This window comes from Rhea americana, unplaced genomic scaffold, assembly GCF_003343005.1.
Source record: "Rhea americana isolate MKP2758 unplaced genomic scaffold, rheAme1 scaffold_42, whole genome shotgun sequence".
Classification (NCBI taxonomy): Eukaryota; Metazoa; Chordata; class Aves; order Rheiformes; family Rheidae; genus Rhea; species Rhea americana.
In genome coordinates, this window is record NW_028186557.1 from 1,124,233 (window position 1) to 1,145,377 (window position 21,145).

The following is a 21,145-nucleotide window of genomic DNA, read 5'->3' on the forward strand; positions in this document are numbered from 1 at the left end:
CAATGTTACTTTGAATAACCACATCAAGAAATAAGTTGCATTTCAGATATTCTTTTTAGTTGTATTCCAATATATAGCAGTTTCCCAGYCCTGTTTTAACCATGCTTTTAAGTTTTGTTTCTTCCAAGAACATTGACCACACAGCAACATTACAGTACACAACCAGTACTCTAAAGAGAAGAGACTCTTACATTAAAGGGAGTTTAGTTAGACTTCAACAAAATTGTTTATGACTTAGAGTAGTAATAATTTTGTATATAATGCAAGAAAGAAGCACTGTATTCAGCTTGGTTATATATCCTAAAAGATAAGGAGATTCTGAGAAGCAACTCACTGGCAAGAAAATGTTACGGCAAATCACATGAATGGCATATATATTTTCATTATCAAAAAAAGGAGAGAGAGCAGCAGCTACACAGAACTAAAGCCAAAGCATTGTTACCTGAAGTATATTTTACATTGTCTAACATCCATTCAGAGCTAAAACGGTTTATTTCAGAAGCTTGTTTCAAGAAGCAGATTACTAGCACAAAAGTTCATAGACATTACCAGAGTAGGGAAAAAGAGGAACAGTTACCAATTTTCTGTCACTGTGCAAGTAGGAGCATAGTCAGACCTATTAATATCCAAGTTCGTCTCGTTATGAATGGTACTATAAAAAGCAACTGTTTTAAAAAACATTAGCCCACTAGCTAAACTGTCTTTACATAAAGGATCGCTCTCAAAAGAAATGACAGGTTCCAATTACTTACAGCAGGCTGCAGGGAGATCAAGCTCTGTCAATGAATTCCACAAACATGATATAACATGATATATATTGTTCTATTCTATGTCGCATAGAAATAGAAATTGTCAAAGTTAGAGAAAAAAAATCTAAGGTAAAAGAAGCCAAAACTTTGTATATCTAAGTCAGAAATTTCACAAATGTGCAGACTATTAGAAGCAACTTCTTCATTCGCTTGTGAAAAAGAAACTAAGATTTGTGCTTCCCTGGCCCAACAGTGTTCTCACCCCCAGCCAGCTAACGAACTAAGAGACAGGACAGAGACAGGAGAGAAGACAAGGCAGAAGAATCGTGAAAGATGCCTTTAACTTGAGGGTCACAGTCAGGCCAGTGCAACATGGCTGAAAGTGCAAGTAATTTTTGTTATTATCTCAGATAACAGAAATCTGTTAATTTATTTGAATTAAGATTGCAATTTTTTCCTCTATTTTTTCAACTCCAAGGACAATCTCAACATGAAAAGAAAGACAAAGAGATCTGCCTGAGTCCACAATCAGGCTGAAGAGTTTTAAAAGTCTTTTTTCTTTTTCTGGCTAAGCAAACATAAGAACAGAATAAGGGAGTCTGTCTCACTCAAATTTCAACAGGGTGAGACGCTGCATTCAAAGTTGCAATCATCCTCGTGGCAAAATTCTGCCAGTACATGAGCTCTAGCAGATCCTAATCTCTTGACCCATCTGATGAACCTGATGGGTCATTTAACAGAGAAAACTGGCGACCACGGAGCACACAGTCTTATCAGCCACCTGAGGAAGAAGAGGATCTGCGTGCTGGAGGAGAAGCTGCAAACAGAACRGCAAGACCAGGCGCACCCTGAGATGCCTCTAAACGAAACTGCGCAGGTCCTCAAGAGTAAGAGAGGAACAGGCAGGGAAACGCATTGATCTGCTTCTTTTATCTAAACTCTTGGAATACCTTATGCTAGCTGAAGTGAAGAGCTAGTATTCTGTCTGGGATTTGTTGCTGAGGTTTGTTGTTGTTGCTTTTAATGAATAGTTTCTTTGTCTGCCTCTTCAAGCCTGCACTGACTAGTGGCAATACTTGCAAAAACAAAATGTCCTGTGTCTAAGCTACTGAGATCCTCTGAAGGTCAGCTACCAGGGACTGCAGCTTCTGAGCTGTGGGCGGTACTTTTCCAGCTCACCAGAGCCAGCATCAGGGTTGAGGATGAGGAAAGCCAGTAGCTACTGAGACTCACACAAGCCTAAGCAGCACAGAGGTCCAACACACTGGGAAACACACACAGYAGCCTAATGACATCAGAAAAGTTCCTCGTTGGACTGTTACGGCAAAAGAAATCACAAATGTGAAAGGACAAACAAGTTCAGAAAACAACATTCCTATGYTATTTGTCATCAAATCTCAAAGTTATTTGATGAAATTATTTGAAGACAACATTCAGATACAAGAGAGATTAAATTTAAATATCCCAGTTTACAATTTTTCTGTTTTCTTTCCTCTACTCTTTCCAGACGTCGCTTAGCAGTGTGCTTCTCTGTGTACCTTGGTGACAGCTGCCCAATTTCCACTTTTGTTTTGTATTTCTTCTTATCAATCTTTCCCTACAATATTATATTTTAGAATAGGAGGAATATTTTTACGTGCCAACCGTCAAAAAGAGTTAATTCCTCAAGGAACATTTGAGAGACAGGGGAATGGATCTGCAAATCAGTTCTGGAGCAATTTCCAATCAAAAAGGAAGAGCAAAGAAAGCCAAGAGACACTTGTACAAGAAATTTCCACGCAAGAGTTAGGGCTAGGACTCAGCTTTGGTTTAGCAGAAGCTAGAAGACAGATCTACAAGATGCAAGGAGGGAAAGCTGCGAGCGCCTCAAAAGGCAGGAGCCTGAACTTGTTACCATGCAAGATGGCAAAACAGCAGGATGCAGTTCAGTAGTTCAGTTTTGGCCATGTTAAGTCTATGTCAACAAGGAGACACGCAAACACAGATGCTGAAGCGTAGGATTTATCACCCTTATCTTTAGAGATGAACATCTGAGCTTAGTCAATCTAGATTTCATTTCAGGGAGTGAAGAGGAAGAGGCGCTTAAGAATATGAGTCATTTGACTCACTTTTGGCTGWAATTAATCGCATCCTGAAGCTGTCTTCCTCTTTCCAGAGACYCTGAAGGGAGCCGAGGATGACTAGCTCACACAGACATGTAAACTTTGCCAGCTAAATCCCACCCTAGCTCAAACCATGACATGTGACTGGATGGAAGAGGTAGGTCAGGTACAAGGAAATTCACTAGGGGAAAAGGTTGTATTTGAAGCAATGAAAAAAAAAATCATTCCAAAAGAAAAGGGAGTAGACCCCTACCTCCGCCTCAAGGAGAGAAGAAAAAAGCTAATGCATCAAATGRAAAGATGAAGAAAATGAATCAAATAAGTTGTCAACAATAACAAAGGACTTCACAGATTAAGGAGAATACAGGAATAAAGGAGTTAAGGAGGAKAAGACAGACCCAGAAAAGGAGAACTTTAAGCAACAGTTGGTTTTGGGGGGGGGGGGCGGAAGCAATGGGACACTAAGTAAAAGTGGAGACTAGCCCGAGTTGGGAGGATTGGAACAAGCCTGTATCCCAAAAGAACTGAAAATAGTAAAGGCAAGAAAACAGCAAAGGATTAGACTAGAAGTTTTGTTACTGAAATCAAAACCAGATAGTTTGTATTTGATACAGGGGGAAGAGCCAAAGATAGCACCCAGGAAGGGAAACAAATGGGAATAACTCAAAGTCTGTACACAGCTGCAAAACTACAACTTYACTGGGGGTCACCAACGCAGGGTGAGTTAGTTCATACAACTGCAATCATGAGATGGATGATTACAGGCTCTTCAGGAAGGTCAAGCGGGGAAGGCAACAGGGGGACTCTATGCAAAGGAAGAGCTCAAACACAGAAGCTGTGCTGCAAAACAAATGACAGGCCATTAAGGAGTTAATAGGTCTGGATCAGAAGGGAGGCCAATAAGGGGAACACTGTGGTGAGCATCTGCTACAGACTACCTGATCGAGAAGATGAGGCCTCCTTCAGACAGTGGGAGGATGCCCTGGTTCTCATGGGGAACTAAGCCCAAAATCTGCTGGAAGGAAAACACTATGTGGCATAAGCAATACAAGGGACTTCTGGAGTGTATCTGGATCAATTTTTTGACCCAGGTGCTAGACAAGTTGACTAGAACATCTACTATTCCCTAGAAAAGAGTAAGTGGTGGAAGATAGCAAGCTTGATAGTAGGCTTTGCTACAGCCACCCTGAGATGACAGAGTTTAAGATCCTGCAGGAAGGGAGGAAGATGAGTAGCTTAATGGCAACCCAGGATTTCAGGAAAGCATACTTCAATTTGTTCAGAGAAGCAGCAAGCAGACCCCCTTGGTATCCTGCTGTACAGGGCAAAGGGGCCAGGAAAGTTGGTCAGTCTTTAAGCACAATATCCTCAAAGCACAAAACCAGTCCACACTGATGCACAGGAAGTCAAGCAGGCAGGGCATGAGACCAGCTTGGCTTTACAGCGGCTCATGACTTTCCTCAGTCTTCACTGGCAACGCCAGTTCTAAGGCCTCTCAGGTCTCTGTACTTACTGGTAGAGTACAAAGAAATGAAGTACTGTCTATAGAAGAAAAAGACAGGGCAAGGGATCACTTAGGCAAACTGGACTCGCAAAAGCCCACAGGACGCACCTGGGAGAAAAGAACCCCAGGCACAGTACAGGCTGGGGACTGCTGTAGTCCCTGCTTGGGTAGGGAGGAGCACTGCAGGAAAGGATCTAGAGCCCTCACAAACAAGAAGACGAATGCAAGTCAGCAATATCCCCTTGCAGTGATGAAGGGTAACTACATACTGGGCTACACTAAGGAGTGAAGCCAGCAGGCCATSGGAAGCAATTATTACCCTCTATTCTGCACTTTTAAGATCAAATTTRGAGTACTTCGTCCAGGCCAGGACTCATTTGCACAAGAAATGCATTGACATACTGCATCAAGTCCAGCAGAGAGCCACTGAGATCATTAGAAGGCTGAAACACATGACTTCAATCTGAGAGTTGAGTTTATTCAGTCTTAAAAAAAAAAAAAAAAAAAAAAAAAAAAACAAAAAAAAAGAGAGAGAGAAAGAAAGAAAGAAAAATCTAAAATCCTGTTGCTATCGTCAACTATGCAGTGGAAAGTCACCAAGATGAAGCCTGAACTGTGAGAAAGGCACAGCAAGAGGAGAAGGGGCCACACAGTCAAGTTTCAGCAAAATAAATTCTGACTGAATGCAAGGAAAAAAAAATCTTMACAATGAGGGTGGTCAAGCAATTAGGGCAAGTTGCCCAGAGTGACTGCATCATATCTGCCTTGGAGATACTCAAAGCTCAACCACACCAGGCCCTGAGCAACTTAATGCAACTTCAAAGCCACCATGCTTTGAGTATGGATCTCCAGAGTTGCCTTCCAATCTAAATTATTCTATGATTCTACTATCCTCTACTTTTGTAGTTTTCTTTTTGTTAGATAAAGATATGTTCTCTATTTCTGTTCTTTGGATACATCTAGTCTTCATGCATACTTTATAATCCCAGTGTAATTCCSACTGCAGAGGAAGAAGAAGGTAGTAGGAAGTAGAGTCTCTCAATCACTCATAAGCCAGCTATGAAATTAGTGACGGCAACACTGTTTTAAAATTAAGCAAATTGTTTACAAGCAAACAGTCAAAATATGCATTAAAGAACATCTTCAGTAATGATCTTCTGCTTAGGATATAAACCACCACTAGCTATGCTTTGGTATTTAAGAGGATTGAGGGAAAACACACATTTAAAGGAATTACTAAAAACACAGCATAACAATTCAGAAATTGGTTTAAGCTAAACATATCTGCTATCTTCAAACATAGTTTTAACCAAATTTAAATATCTGTAACTGAAGTTTTCAGATTATAAACATGCCAATGGCCTTCCTTCCCTTCTCCCTTTTCTTTTTGGCCACTGAATACTCTATTGAAAGCATAAGAGCTCTAAGTCAAGAACAACTCACAACTATGAATCTGACAGGGGTATATAGTGAGAGCAGATTGTCTGCAAGGAAACAAGAATAAACCAGCTATTTAGAGCGATTATGTAATGTAGTTCAGAACTGTAACGTAAGACTTAAAGAGACAGTTCTGAATTTCAGCACTCCAAGTACCCATAAAAGCTGGGCAGTAACACAGCAGCTTGAAGATGCTCAGAAAAGAAAGCAAGACGAGCAAGCAGTCTTGTCAACGGATCCCTGAGTTAATATTACATTCATAACTTTTTTTCACAAGTAACAGCACCATTTGACAAGCTGTTTTGTCAAATCCTTTAAAGCAAAGCTGAAACACCTCTATACACCTGCACAGACRTGCAGGCTTTTATTATAAAAATGAGTTGTACATGAATAGATATGAACCATTTTGTGGTCCTGAGCTTGTTGAACTTACAGAGCTGGAAAGGGTCAATTAGCACCATACAACAACATACTAACAAAAAAAAAAATCAAACTGATTATTAACATATACAACAGTATTAGGTCTTTCAGAGACAAGCATTTTAACAAGTGTAAATAAGATTTTTTTWAAAAAAAATAACTACAGCCATTTCCCAATCATCCACAATCATCATCTGGGTCAGTAAARAAAGGCAGAGAATGTGAACTGCCATGCACCACTGCATTATAAATAGCAAAAAAAATACAGCAAAGGCCTATGTGATAGGAGAGACTAGTTCTGTGTATTAGACACACTTACAGAAACCTGGAAACTGTAAAACTGTCATGGTTTGTCCATAGTTTTGCATAGATAGTATAATAAATGCCAATGTAAAATTGTGACTTTGTAGGAAAATCCAGAACTGTTCAGCAATTTTTGGTGCTGGAGGTTTTACTTTTTAATTTCTTCACTTTGGAATGGAGGAAAAGACAAAACTGTAAACAACTACTTTTAGGTATTCTAATGAAAAACTTTTTCCTCTCATTCAAAACTTCCCTTAATTACAAACCCCAGAAAGCAGCAGCACCATCACAAATTTAGTCAATCCCAGATGTTTCACTAGTGATTAAATTAGAGTCAGTGGGCCCAAATCACCTCCCTTTCACCTCTGCTGAAAAGACAGACAATACAGCAAGGGAGAATTTGGCCCAAACTACACGGGGGARGGAAGGGAAAACAGGGGAAGGCTGTTGGGGTTTTTTTTTGTTTTTGTTTTCTTGTTTTTTCTAAATCCTGCTCTGTTGCTGGACTCTTCCCCGGCTCATGTCAAGCTCGCAGGTTGCTGGCAGCCAGAGCAGGCACGCTGCGAGACCTGCCAGCATGCCTGGACCACACACACACGCTCTCAGCTGCTCTCCGATGCACTGCAGACAACCTCCAGAGCAGGCTCTCGGGGCTCCACAGCCCCTCTACGCTTCCCACGGACTCTGCTTCTTCCCTTTGGCAATATCCTGCAGCGTGTAACTTAAGAGAAAACAGCGTGCTTGCACTGCTGAAGGTAGCACACAACCTTGACTGACGAACTACTGATGAATTGCAAGAAATGGATCTCCTAAAACATATACGAAACCCGTTCATGAGTTGTGCTTCACTAGAATCTCAAAAGGGCTCATCTGAACAGTTTGTTTTCAACTTGGATAATCTGGAAATGCAAGTGTAATAGTACCAGCAAATAAATCTTTTAAAAAAAAAATAAATAGTTCGGTATTATTTCTGATCAGACAGCTTTCCATTTTCAGTAGTCCAACAGTCTATTTTCAGTAGAATCAGCTACCAGTGCTCTTCAGCTTTATTAAATGAATAAATCCCATACTTTTCCTTTAAAATATATGCAGTAAGCTCATTTAGCTTGTTGCACTTTCAAACGCAATGAGTATTAACATAATTTTTAAAAAAATAAAAGGCAAGCCATGATCATGGGCACACAGTGACAGAGTGAGATTTTATAATTTCACTGCCACAGCTCAATGTGCAATTAAGAACCATATAAAGCTCAAAATAGGATTAAATGCAGCAGACAACCGGCTCATTATACGGCAGCAGAAAGAAGGGCCTTTCAAATACCAATTGCTCTACCTGAAGTATCAGCTGCTGTTGTCCTGCCTGCGACTGCACAAGAACATTGCTTAGCTCATTGAAAAGGACTTTCTCAGAGACAGATTGGCAGAATGACAAATACAGGTTGGCTGCAGAAATCAAAGACCAAGTTCTTTTTTCTTATATAAAGGACAACCACAAAAGAGAGAAGAAAAACTCTTTAAGAGCCTCAGATAGGAAAATACTTTCTTTTCTTAGCTCTACCTGTTTTAAAACTGTTTAGGAAAATTTTTCAATTTAAGCAACTATAACTTCTTCTCWACAATGCTATAGACTTTAGTCAGGTAAAGATCATCGTATGGGATTAGGAGGTCCTCCAGAGGCCAGTACACACAAAACCTCTTGGGATAGAGGATGCTCAGACATATTCCCCAACAAACGTTCACTTAAGGGGGAAAAAAAAAAAAAAAAAAAAAAAAAAAAAAAAAAAAAAAAAAAAAAAGACATGTTTAGATTTCAGCACACCCAGGTTATGTTTTAATTAATACAGTTCAGGTAACAAAATGGGCTTTCAAAAGATTCCAGTACTCCAAAAGCAAGAGAACAGTATTTTGTCCCCTCAGCATTTTACTTTTCTACAATTAAAGGCAAGGAATTTAGAAGTCCTTACGTGCAACAGCCAATTTATTTTTAAAATACCTGTGCAAAATTAAAATTTGGAATTGAGTATTTTAATTCAGTTACAAACTTCACTAACTGTAAAAGGCATTTGCATGGTTTTACTCAACTGCTTTTACTATTAGAGTTTATACAGGCATTTTCAAAACTCCTAAGATAGTAATTTTAAACTAAGCACTGATTCTTGCTCACGTAYAGTGTAAGTTTTACTCTGCCAAACAAGCAGGGCATGATACTGTTCAGCACAAAGAGCCAAATAAAACAATCTGTATATAAATCAGCTGAATATAGCCAGATTGTTTTACTGAGCTTTATTTCAATTGCACAAATCAATCTTGTCCCTTCTAAACTTATATAGATAAAACATCAGCAAAATTTTGTTCTCAAGTTGCATGCAAAAGACTAATTGAAGGAAATTTATTTAAAATATCCCAAAAAACAAACACTGTGTCAGTAAAGTAAAACCTATCTACATCCCTTAGTTAACTAAACGTCAGCTTTTTAGTCTTTAATATGACAGTCCATCAGCTGTCATCTCCAAAAGTCATGAAACAACAGTATTAATTAGCCAAAATAAATGACATCTCCTGTCCATTGATACAAGTAACGGCAGTTGAAACTTGAAGATCATTCTGTTTCTGGAATAAAAGTTGCTTTTATTCATTCTCTTTAAAGAGTGCACATCATACAGATCTCAGCTAAAATGTATAGCATGTAATAAAAACATWTATTTAAAAATCTTCTAGACACTAGAATCTTTTTTCCATTTTTCCCCTCTCTGTTCAACAACTGCCTAGCAAGCACAGAATTACTATGAGGTGTGCATAAATATATGCACTATCTTCCTATTACGCAGCATACAAATCAAAGCACTTGAACACTTGTACCTGAAAATAAACAGAAATAAAGTATTCCATGGACCCTGAAAATTGATAAAATAAAAAGCCACAGTCAGTTACTAGATAATAAAAAGGTGAAATGGGCATGTCAACCTTGAAAAGGCCCTTTTATACTATGATATTACTGTCAGCTGCCATTACCCTTTGTCAGCCAGCTATCTGACCTCATAAATCAGGTTTAACAACCAAATGAGAGCTCAACGTAAAATCAGCACCAGGCAGACTTGTCTACTCTCCAGTGAGTGGCCTGCCAAGGCTTTGAGGTCACATTCAAAACTAAAAATTAATTGCAGTCAATCGCATTAAAAAGAAACAAAGTCACACCAACAAGTTTAAAGCTTGCAAGTACCATTCTGCAGMGTTTGTGCTCGTGACTCCTTTCCCAGGTTGGCATGGAATCCTCCTCCTAAAGTTGGTGTTTTGCCTGCACCTATTAGGAGAAAAAGACAGACATGTCAAATGCAGTAACATCAAAGGAAATCTTACTGCACCACTGTACCCTGTATCTGTACAATTTATAGCATGCCAAATTACATTAASAAGGGCAACAGAGGTGCTTGAGGGGCTTAAACACCAAATACAAACTGTGCAATTTGTTTCCTCATTAGAATACCATAGAAAATACATGACACCATAACTCCCCCCATGTCAGCTTCAAAGTAGAATAACGTGACACCTCTTACTTCGAGTAGAACATTAAAATCAATATTGTAAGTAGTCCCCAAAGTAAATGAGGGAACAATTGCTTAGCTACCTTTTTTTGTTGGCTAGAGAATATTTACCACCAAATGTTAATAGATAATTTGGCATTACAGTGCAAAAAACATGGTTACCATTCAATAATGACTGCGTTGGCTAGTACATACGTAACACGTACTTTAAAATAACTTCAGTTTAACATGAGGCACACACACTGCCACTTGGGCTACAAAACCTGCAAGTCTGGAACTGCTATGTTTATACCTTGAAAGGTTAGAGACTAAAATAAATCAGAGTTGTAAATTAGCATAAACTAGAGGCTGTTTTATGCATCAGTGCCAGTGCTGAGCAGTTTGAATGCAGGGACTCCTCTGGGAGTCAATGGAACTACTCATGCAAACAAATCTGGCAGAACAGGGAATTAAACTACTAAGGACAAAAATAGTCTCTCACTAAAGCAGGAAGTTTTTAAAAAAAAAATTATCAGGCTACCTCAAGCAGGATACTAGAATCTATCAGCTTAACAGCCACTGAAACCAAAAAGCTAAATTGCACAGGACTGAAAAGAAGTAATTTGTTAGTAATAGGACTACTTCTTAATTCCAGTAGTCTGCTCTTGACATTAGGCATTAAGTTATGCCAGGCGTGACATTTGTTAGGCATAAAAGTCATTTCTTTCAAAGATAGGCAGTCTGTAGCAGATACTAACAGATCCAGCTCAGAGAGAAATTCTACCATCAGATTTGATGTACTCATTTCTCAGTAAGTTACCTGGAAAAACTGTACATCTTGAATTAGAATTTGGCTTTGAAAACTGATAGAAAAACTAGTCTGTTTTGCACTTACGCTCTCAGAACTGCAAACCAATGTTTCAATCAACTATGAAGTCTCACCATCAGCTTCAATCTTTACAAGCAAAATTCAAAGCAAACTCATTAATGCAACTGTTCAGCTGGGTAATAAAAAGATAAATNAAAAAAAAAAAAAAAAAAAAAAAAAAAAAAAAAAAAAAAAAAAAAAAAAAAAAAAAAAAAGTGAAATCAGATTAATATAAGACAAAAAAGACCCTACAAAGCTAGTCACTTAAAAAGTAAAAATAAAAGGAACAGCAAGCATGAGGAATGACCGAATCAACATTCCAGCTTTACTCTTTACTTCTGCAGTTTCAAAAGCAAATTAAGCATGCTTTTGTTTTTTCACATTTAGCTTTCCAGATAAACAAAAAATATATATGTATCCTAGAAGTATTTGGTGTCTGCAAGTACTGCCTGCAAACTTTTTTTAAGATTTCTCTAAGTCAATATACATAGGCTCCTTGAGTGAGRTGGCACCTCCACTTGTACACTGTCATCTCCTGATTATTTTTAGAAACAGTAACTCAAATTCTCAAGGCTTTGCTATACTTAACTCTGCCCTTCATCTTAACCTTGGACACTTAGAACAGAAGCCAAGGGAGATGATATACCTGGAAACCAGACAGCACTCAGGCAAAGCTTACACAGGTCCAGCCTATACCCTGAGGTTGCTCCAGGGAAGAACTACAGCGACTGCACCTCCAGCAGCCCAGAGCAGCGCGGTCACGTCTGCTCCCTGCGCAGACGGGCACAGCCGCCGAGCCCACAGCCAGACAGGCACCTCGGCATTGGCTCAGGAGTCACGTTGCTCATCATCTCTACAAAAGCACTCCCCGGGTAGTAAAAGCAGCAAGCAAATTCAGAAGTCTGTGGCTATCTTGAAACAGTGACTAGAAGAACACAGATAGTGGGAATGGCAGTGCTTGTTACAAATTTAGTTTTCTACTGAATGAACGAGCAAGTGAAGACAGGAGATGAAACTTCACTTGCAACTTCAACTGAAGTATATCTGCCATTTGATAGGACCAGTACTATCAGCATCCCTCCCTGTGAATTAAAACTGGAAAACTCCAGTCCTTTCTTCAGTACACGGTAGGATGAAAAGCTTCAGTTTAAAAGTTAGAACATTTACAAATCCATCATAAAACCTGTAAAGAATGCAGGCTGCATGAAAGCAACTGTTTCACAACCGAGGTAGACTTGGCCATCTAATACAAAAAGTTAATAAGCCTTCTATTTAAGTTAAACTATAAAACCCAAAAGCAGAGCAGGTCAGTCACATTGCATTTCATGCCTACAACAGCAAAAAGATATAATTAAATATTTCTGAACATATAAAACAAAGTCTAGAACTGACAGAGCGCTTATTTTCTCCTGCCAGCCAATTTTATGCATACGAGAATGAATACGCATGCACCATAGCCAGATGAAATTGTAAGGCGGCATAAACTTACACAAAGTTTTAGTCTATTCCACTGTAGCTCACTATCTATAAGCTTATTTTCATAATTCTCAACCAGGGAAATAAATATACTGCCTTGTCTACTACGCCTGAGTTCAAAACTACACAGGTCTATGAAAACCAGTGTGTGTCCAAAGCTACGTGCAAGATTCACCATTTTCCCAGCTGACAGATGTATACTCTGCAGTACTTCAAGCAAGTAATTGTTGCCATCAAAAGGACTGCATACGAGAAAAGCAGTGCCAGAAACAAAAATACACACTTAACTCCGATGCAAGATTGCCACCTTGAGGATGTCAAAAGAGAAGCAGAAATTTAGTGCATCTCACTAAAATGGATAGTGGGTAGTAATTTTTTGTATGAAATGGACACAAGTTTCCCCTCTTCTTTCCCAGGACAAGATGGAAATTGATTAGTTTTGTACTCAGAAAAGTGAAAATCTAGCACAAAGCAAAAAAAGGTTAGTACTCTTCAGGATTTTCCCAAAGATCTGTAAATCCAGTATGTGCAGAACCGTACCTACTTCTCCCTTACAACTTAATTATGACCACTCAGTATATTTTAAACTTAACTACAAATTAGTTTCATCTCTAGAGATTTGGATCACAGGTAAGGGGAATTTTGGAGTCATTATCATTATTCAGTCTCAGCATCCACCATTTTCATTTCAACTTTAGTATGTGTATTAGCAGTACAGACTATTTCAAGACTGCTCAAGACTGCACTACAGAAGTATTTTAGGTCAGGATTTGGTCTGTTGGGATATCCTACATGGAATTTCATTAACTATCGATTCAAATTAAAGCCTCTGATCCTTTCACTTTTGTAGGACAGCAAAATACACAATAAGTTTTTTCTCCCTGTATCAAGTCCTTCACTCTTACCAGCTTGCTGACTGTAAATCTCCATTCTGCAACACACAATTTTCAAACCCCCAAAGACTGCAATATTGCAATCAAGTCAAACCCCAGTAAAGTTCTGCATTTGAGATCGACATATCTCACTCTCCTACACATAAAGGAACATAAACAAATTACAAAAAAATAAAAAGTGAAACTTTACAATAAGCTTCCATAAGYGCATCTGTGAAACGGAACATACCGCAGCTTTATTAAAGGGTACGCTACATTAAGCTGCCAAGGAACACTGCAGAGTGAGAGYACATTTTTAGCATTTATCACACTGCAAGTCACTTGGTGCACTGCAGTAAACCGCTTACAATTTAYTTGCAATAAAATAAAATTTAACTGCAAGAAACTTTCCCTTGATACACTAGAGTGCCAAGATATTTGAAACAGCCTACTAACAAATGTTGTGGAACCTCCTACACTGGAAGTTTTAACAAATACTTGTTGGTCTGCTCTGGGTTACCAGTTCACAATTCTCATTTCTCYCTACAAGCCAGAGCAAGCAAATAACTTCCCACAAGCAACATTCTTCCCAGTAGACTTGATTCAGTTTCTTGAGGTCTCCTGAACATTTGAAGAGTCTCCATGTGTGTATGCTGCACAATAACCAGGAGTATAGTTTTACTTGATGGTGCCTCAGTGCTGAAGCTTGAGTAACGTCCTCAAGGCCCCTTGCAGTCTTCCATTTCCGTGACTGTGTGTAACAGTCACCCCATAGATACACCAATGATTGTATAGTTCAAATCACAAAATCACAGAATCAGTAAGGTTGGAAGGGACCTCTGGAGATCACCTAGTCCAACCCCCCTGCTCAGCAGGGTCACCTAGAGCATGGTAGACAGGGTTGCATCCAGGCAGGTTTTGAATATCTCCAGAGAAGGAGACTCCACAACCTCTCTGGGCAACCTGGGCCAGGGCTCCGTCACTCTCACAGGGAAGAAATTCCCCCACACGGTCAGGCGGAACTTCCTGTGGTTCAGTTTCTGCCCATTGCCTCTTGTCCCGTCACATGGGACAACTGAAGAGCTTGTCCCCGTCCCCTTGACACCCTCCCTTCAGGTACTTGTACGCATTGATCAGATCCCCCCTCAGCCTTCTCTTCCCCAGGCTGAAGAGGCCCAGCTCTCACAGCCGTTCCTCGTAGAGCAGGTGCTCCAGCCCTCTGATCATCTTTGTAGCCCTACACCGGACTCTCTCCAGTAGCTCCATGAAATTTGAYAACTCAGTAGTAAGTCACAATACAAAAGGTTACAAATGGAGCACWGACAGGATAATCAGGAAGACTGAGCAAGTAATTTTGAACAAGGTTTATTACAGCTGTAAGAACTGATGTGCAAAAATAAACTTCCAAATATTGTAAGAGTATAAAATTATGTTTTGTGCTGCACTCTTAYACAAATAAATGAACCAGCAGACCCAGCCTGAAGCAATATAAGCATGGAAAGTATTTCTTAGTTGCAGGACCACTATTTAAAAAGTTGGGGGATTGAAATGATTCTGACCCAATTTCATTCCACTACATCTTGTGAAAGCTACAAGCAGAAACAAAATAAAAATCAGGCCATAACAGAGAATTATTCAAAGAGCTTCAAGTSTTAGGAAAAGCAAGCTACACTTWAATACAAAAGTATTCCTTATTTTAAATGCTCTTTCTGAGGAAGCAACTAGCGAAAAGGATACTCAAGTTTAGCTAGCTACTAGCACTTTCCAGTAAGACCCCTCTACAGAGAAAGGGGGAGACAGAGACAGAGAGAGAGGTAAAAGAGAATGATTCCCAGAATACAAACCAAATCAGCACTAAAGTTTCCATTTGCAGCAAGTTATGCCAAGAGGGAAAACACAGAAAAAAAAAGATAATAAGATTTAGGCATTTTAACAAAAGCATCTTCAATTTGGCAGAATTCTATCTACACAACAGCATTTAATAAATACCTCATTAAATATTTCAGGGYAAGGGAAAGACACGTATACYATACAGACACATGACCTGACAAAACACAAAMATGRAATTCTGCTGTTTGGTCCCTCARTATTGAGAAGCCATAAAATTACAAAACWGTCAACTAAATTATGAATCAGTCAAATGAAAAACACCTGATAACTGTTATCAATGGATAATGGATACCTACCTTACTGACAAGATCCCATTTGGAGAAAATATGCATTTATAATTTAGTGTATTAAGTATTTTATTGAAAGCCACCAAAAAATCCAAACAACTATAAAATGTTTTTTCATTAAATTAGCATTAAATCAGGCTTTAAGTCACTCAGTCTGCTCAGTCTTGTGCAGACACACCAGTGATGTGTATTCACCTAGATCCCAAAGGCAGGTAAGTTCCATAGGGCAAAAAATCCACTTTGGYGCCCAGCCTAAAATCACTCTATAAATCCTCCTACTGAGGCTTTCCACAACACACATTTGATGAAGTATCCTAAAGGTTTTATCTAGAGTTGACAAACACCCCTAGTTCCACCAACTCGTTTTCTCCATCCCACACTTTTGTCATCAAAATGACCGTGGCTAAATGGATGTATGATCTCATTTCATGCTGCCATAAACTGGCCAGCTTGAAAACAGAGTGACAGGGTAACAACAACAACCAGAAGACCACCACCTTCGCTTACGTACCAGGGACATTTTTATCACAGCCATCAGTAACTCAGTAATATAGTCTTTTCTTCACATAAYTGTGTAACTCTTCTGACCCAGTCTAGTGGAGAATGAATAAGATAAGGAAAAGCAAGATCCTCACTGCAGCACAAGCTGGGAATCCTCCCTGACTGCTGCCAATTTTTCTCAGCCTGGCTAACACTGGACTTCTAGGAGTCCATCGCCCTTAGCATTATCTTTACACATGCAGTCTCATAAAGAAAAAATAAAACCYTCCTCCCCACTATTAGCACTAGTTGTTTTTCTGTGATTTAGTTCCCTTTCTTTGGGACGTCTCTTCACCTACAAAACCTTCAAAAAACTTTATTCTGTTTCTCAAAGGCAATGAACAGGACTCTTGCTCCACAAYCAATTTATATCAGATTATGGAGGTTCCATTTTGTTACCCTAATCTTCTGTAAAATAATTCTGATTTAAACTTTCACTAGAGATACGACTGCAAACTTTCTAGCAACCATCTCTTAAGCTCAAAGTAGCACTGGGTGCCACACGGGCCATGGGCTCCCCAGGGCAGGACCTGGCCCACAAGGGAGCAGGGCAGCTGGGGACAGCCCGAGGCCTAGACATCAGGCATCAGGAATGGAGACAGGCCAGGGCTGGGCAGGGATGTCATCCATGGGTCAGGGTCCAGATGAGGCCCACTGCCGTAGGAGACTTCAGGCCCTGACAAGTAGATGGTTTTCTTCCAGCTCCCGGACTGCACATACACAAAGATCTGCCTAAGAGGTAAGTTATCCAGATTGCCTTACGGTTTACTCCTAAGAAGCTTCTCCTGATGCTATTTCTCTCAATTAGCTATCAAGCATTTAAAGACAATTTCAGGAACAAAAGAATAATCCAAGGAACACACAAGCTCAATCTGCCTTATAGTGCCATTTTCTCATGTTTTGTTTTCTCAGTTATGTCTTTCAGCTTGCCACTGGACTGCTTATGAATCAGCCTTCTCAGATGAGACCATTTTCCTCTCCTTCGATCAGTGTTGGACAGAAGCCCTAGACTTCCTTCTGTCTTCTCAGCTTCTCGAAACATAATCCTCAGGCGCGCTCTGGGCTATCAAAGTCTGCACTACGTTGAGCTTTACTCTTTCACTCTTCAGGTTCCTACTCTGTTTCCACAAGTATGTTCCCCCAAGGCTGAAGAGTGTTTCTTGCAACAACCACAAGGCTAGGGGATTCCCATTAAGGCACAGTGCAACAGTGATCAAGGATTTCACTCCCTTCAAATGCAGTGCACAACTCACAATTTGCTCTTCTACAGAAACAGCAGCTGAAAAATCTGTGCAGACCATGAAGGGATGCTGTGGAGTTCCTTTTTCCAGTGCAACTACAGTTAATGAAGAAGGAGAGAAAGTTCAGTCTCAGACCTTCTATTGTGGTATTTCATTGCTGGGATACGTTTAAATGTTATGACTGGTAAGAATCTGTTATGAACTTAAGTATGAAGAGAAAAAACAGGCTACATTAATTCTGATAAAGAGAATGAAGAGCTTGAATTCAAATCCTCCACAARTTTGGCAAGAAGCCACAGAGACCAACCTCTTAGCTAGTTCATGAAAGTCTGAACTAGCCATCAATTATAAGGAGGATAATTATTCTTCAAAACTAGATTCACTCAGGCAAAGCACATTCCTCAAACATTTTCTCTGAAAATTGTAACAGAGTTATTTGGAGGTCAAATGTGCATGACAACCCTTTTCTAACAGTATCTGRTATTTTTCCAGAGTTAAGTCAGTCAAGCTTCAAAACTAAATTTCAAAGATGAATTCTCATACAGAGCCTTCGCAAACCTCAAGAGAATAACATGTCCAGGGTTAAGCACTGAGGCTAAACTCTTACCTAGTTCTGACCACTTGCAGTAGAATTCTGAATTACAACTAACTGAACCAGTACAGGGYCTATCAAAGAAAGCTTTCACTACCTTGAGCTTTGCAAGAACTTTCCTACTAGAAGATCAAAGGAAAGATACGCAATAGCCCCCCTTCTAGGGCACGAAGGGGGAATCTCTTCCTAGCAAAGGCTTTCACATTACCAGCTCATGATCAGCAAGTGAYGTGTACCTCACAAGAAGAGACAATCTGCCACTCCTTGATACAGAGGACACTAACAAACTGTAGGATTAGGCTAACCTGCAATCATRCTCTCCATTTCCACCAAGACAATAGCAGTAAAGAACACTGCTACTATTATGCTGAGACAGGTAGGACATGTCCACCTCCAGAGGGCTTCCAAACAGGACTAAATGGCCTCGCTCCCTATTTGATAATACACATAAACACAGTACCTCATTTTATATGCATCAAATATCATCAGGGAAGATTTCATAGTCCATATTACAAAGTACTGCATAAGTAACTTGATAAACCTTACTCTAAATAAATCTTTGTGTTGCAGTCTGGATTTCTGGACCCTTTATTGCAGATTTTTTTCTGCTACCAATTTCTCATAAAGAGACCGGAAGACTTAGCCAAACCTTTTAAAGACAGAACACACTATACTACTGTGAACACCAGAGGAGTTTTGTGTTCCTCACTTGCCAAAACACAAGGTGCAAGAAACAGGTATTAATACAAAGGAATATCTAGTCTTTATACTACAGAACCATAGTCCTCAGATTCTTGGACAGGTTTTAGAAGAACCATCAAAACTCTGAAAAGCATCTTTGCAGATCTCAAAAAGAACAGGAGCTTCCTCTGAAGCTCCYCTTCTAGTTCTATCAGATCCTTTCTTGAGGAGGGAGAGGAAAAGAGAGGAAGAGACCAGAACCGTACACAGTMTTTAAGTTGCAGACAGCACTATGGATATGTAAGAGTATGACAGCACATGTCACTTATCCTGAATAACTTCTAACATTCCCTTCCCTTTCTTTGCATTGAGAATGAGCATTGAGCTAAACATTTTTCAAGAGTTATTCACTACAACCAAAAGATCTTTCCTGAGTAATACCACTCAGCCTACAGGCCACCATCCCAAATCTGGTGGAAAGGAATGATCCTAACTCTCTCAGCAATTCTGAATCCCACATGCTATACATGTGCTGGGTACTAACCCAGCCACTAAGAGCAACAAGTCCTTCTACAGTCTCTACTACGCCAAACAACTTAGTGCGCAAGCCTCATTGACACACCATTCACTCGTTTTCCAGATCAGAGAGCAAAGATCTCTGTGAGATTTCACTACCACTTAGACTAGAAGTAAATACYGAATCCCCTGAAGTATGTTTCTCATCATTTAAGCAGTTAAACTGCCCTGTAAAGACTTTCTCTTATCCGTGATAGCTTAGATTCTTTAAAAACCTTTGGTGAAGGATCTTGYTGAATTCATTTTACAAATGTGTCTTCCTTGTCCACATACTCTGACTTCTTCAAAAAGCTCTATAAGATTTTCATGGCATGACCTCACTTTGCCTAAAAACATTATTCCCATGTATTTACCTGTACACCTACCTATTTTGCTCTTCACTGTTTCTACCCATTGCCCAACAGAGATATCAGATTTATTAACCTGCATTTCCCCAATCTGCTTTGTGTGAGAGCTCTCACCAAAATCCAAGCATGAGCTCTCACTTTCTCAGCATGCCAACACTCTCTTGTTAAAACTGTCAAAATCATAGAAAGCAGCAGACTGGCACACCTGCTTTGGAAAACACAGGCCATACCAAACTTCTCTGTGAAAGATAACAGTGTTGAGGTTGTGGTTTCCTATGCTAGGCACATTGATAACTGAATTTAAATACCGACTGTGGCAACACAACTTGGATCTTGCACCTTCTTCCTATCCTGATGGAGCAACAGGAGGGATTTCCTATGTTTTATACCAGGGTTGCTGGGCATACTCCCAAGGCTTGGCACAATCAAGACAGGTCACTTTGTATTAACAAACAGAAACATAGACTTTCCCCTTTCAGCATATAAATGCAAAATTCAGAATCCTTAACACACAGCTTCCCAAATTAAAAGGTTTTGCTAGATGTACCTTAGGGAAGCCAATGACATTATTTCAGTGCTTCCATTCCCTTTTTGCTTCTTTTTGATGAATATGAAATAAACCATGAAAAAAGCACTTAAAACTATTCTAGATATATTAGCACACACTGTAAATATATTAGCATACAAACAGAAGTCCTCATGGACTGCACAGAGCCTGGAAGAGTTCTGGGGATCTTGCAAGGTTTGCTGTACAACTAGAAAAATCTGTAGTCACCAAAAGCCCCATTCAAGTCAAGGCTATAAGCTCTCAGTTAGACAGCCCTTCACACCTTGCAAAAACTAAACAACCTTCTCTCCAAGACACCTACACCTACTGCTGATAGCCGGGGTCTCAAAGACATAGCAGCCCAAGAGTCTGCATACTGCCACAGCGACACTCCATATGGTAGGGCTGCTCTCGGGCATCAGACTGGAGTCCTGTGAGGCTTAGCTCAAGGCTTTCCACACCCAGGGGATCTCTCAGAGCCACAGACCAAAAGAGCCTACAGAAATCACAGGAAAAGGTGTTAAAAATCAGATAACTTCGACGGAAACCTGCCTACATTCAATCTGAAGATTCACTGAAAGCTATAGCTGACCAGAAAATGTTGCTTTCAGCAAATATATGTTTTCCAATTTCAAGAAATATACATTCCTTTGGAAATTCTCAGGCCAGCATAACACTCAAGATACAAATTCTGTCTTGCTTATACAGGAAAGGACTTTTCTCCCCATCCCTGTACCAAGACTTAAATCAGTGCCATATAAGCATAACAGACAAGCATATACCATGAAGACACTTTTATTCTAGCAAAAGGACATCTTTTCAGATTAGCTTGTCTTGCTTAGTTTAAATAAGGCAAAAAAATATTCAAAATTCAACAGAAACATCTGTTTTGGAACATGAAGAATTATATCAGTATAAATCACTCATCCTAGAACTTCTTTAAAATATTCAATGCATGAAACAGGCCTTTCACTTATCCTTATAATAAGTTAGCAAGTCTATAAACATTGTTTTTGAAAGTCCTGTTGTTTCATTTCCACAAACAATATTCTTCACCAAGGTACATACACTCATGCACATGGAGACTCGTTAACTGCTAGGACACACTATGAATAGTGAAGCCCCTGCAGCCTCATCTCGCGCCAGCCAGTGCAAGAATGCTAGAATGTGCTACAATCGTATCTTCACTTCT

General features: G+C 39.6%; 1 protein-coding gene across 1 annotated transcript in view; it reads right to left on the bottom strand.

The window, feature by feature from the left end:
- BRF1 (BRF1 general transcription factor IIIB subunit) overlaps positions 1 to 20,380 on the bottom strand; it is a 167,694-nt gene extending 147,314 nt beyond the window's left edge. The window contains exons 1-2 of the mRNA XM_085315015.1: positions 20,276 to 20,380; positions 9,736 to 9,816 (exon numbers count right to left, since the gene is read on the bottom strand). Coding sequence (XP_085171141.1) covers positions 9,736 to 9,816; positions 20,276 to 20,372 — 178 coding nt within the window. The 5' untranslated portion in view covers positions 20,373 to 20,380. The remainder of the gene's footprint in view (positions 1 to 9,735; positions 9,817 to 20,275) is intronic.
- Positions 20,381 to 21,145: the final 765 nt, after the last annotated feature.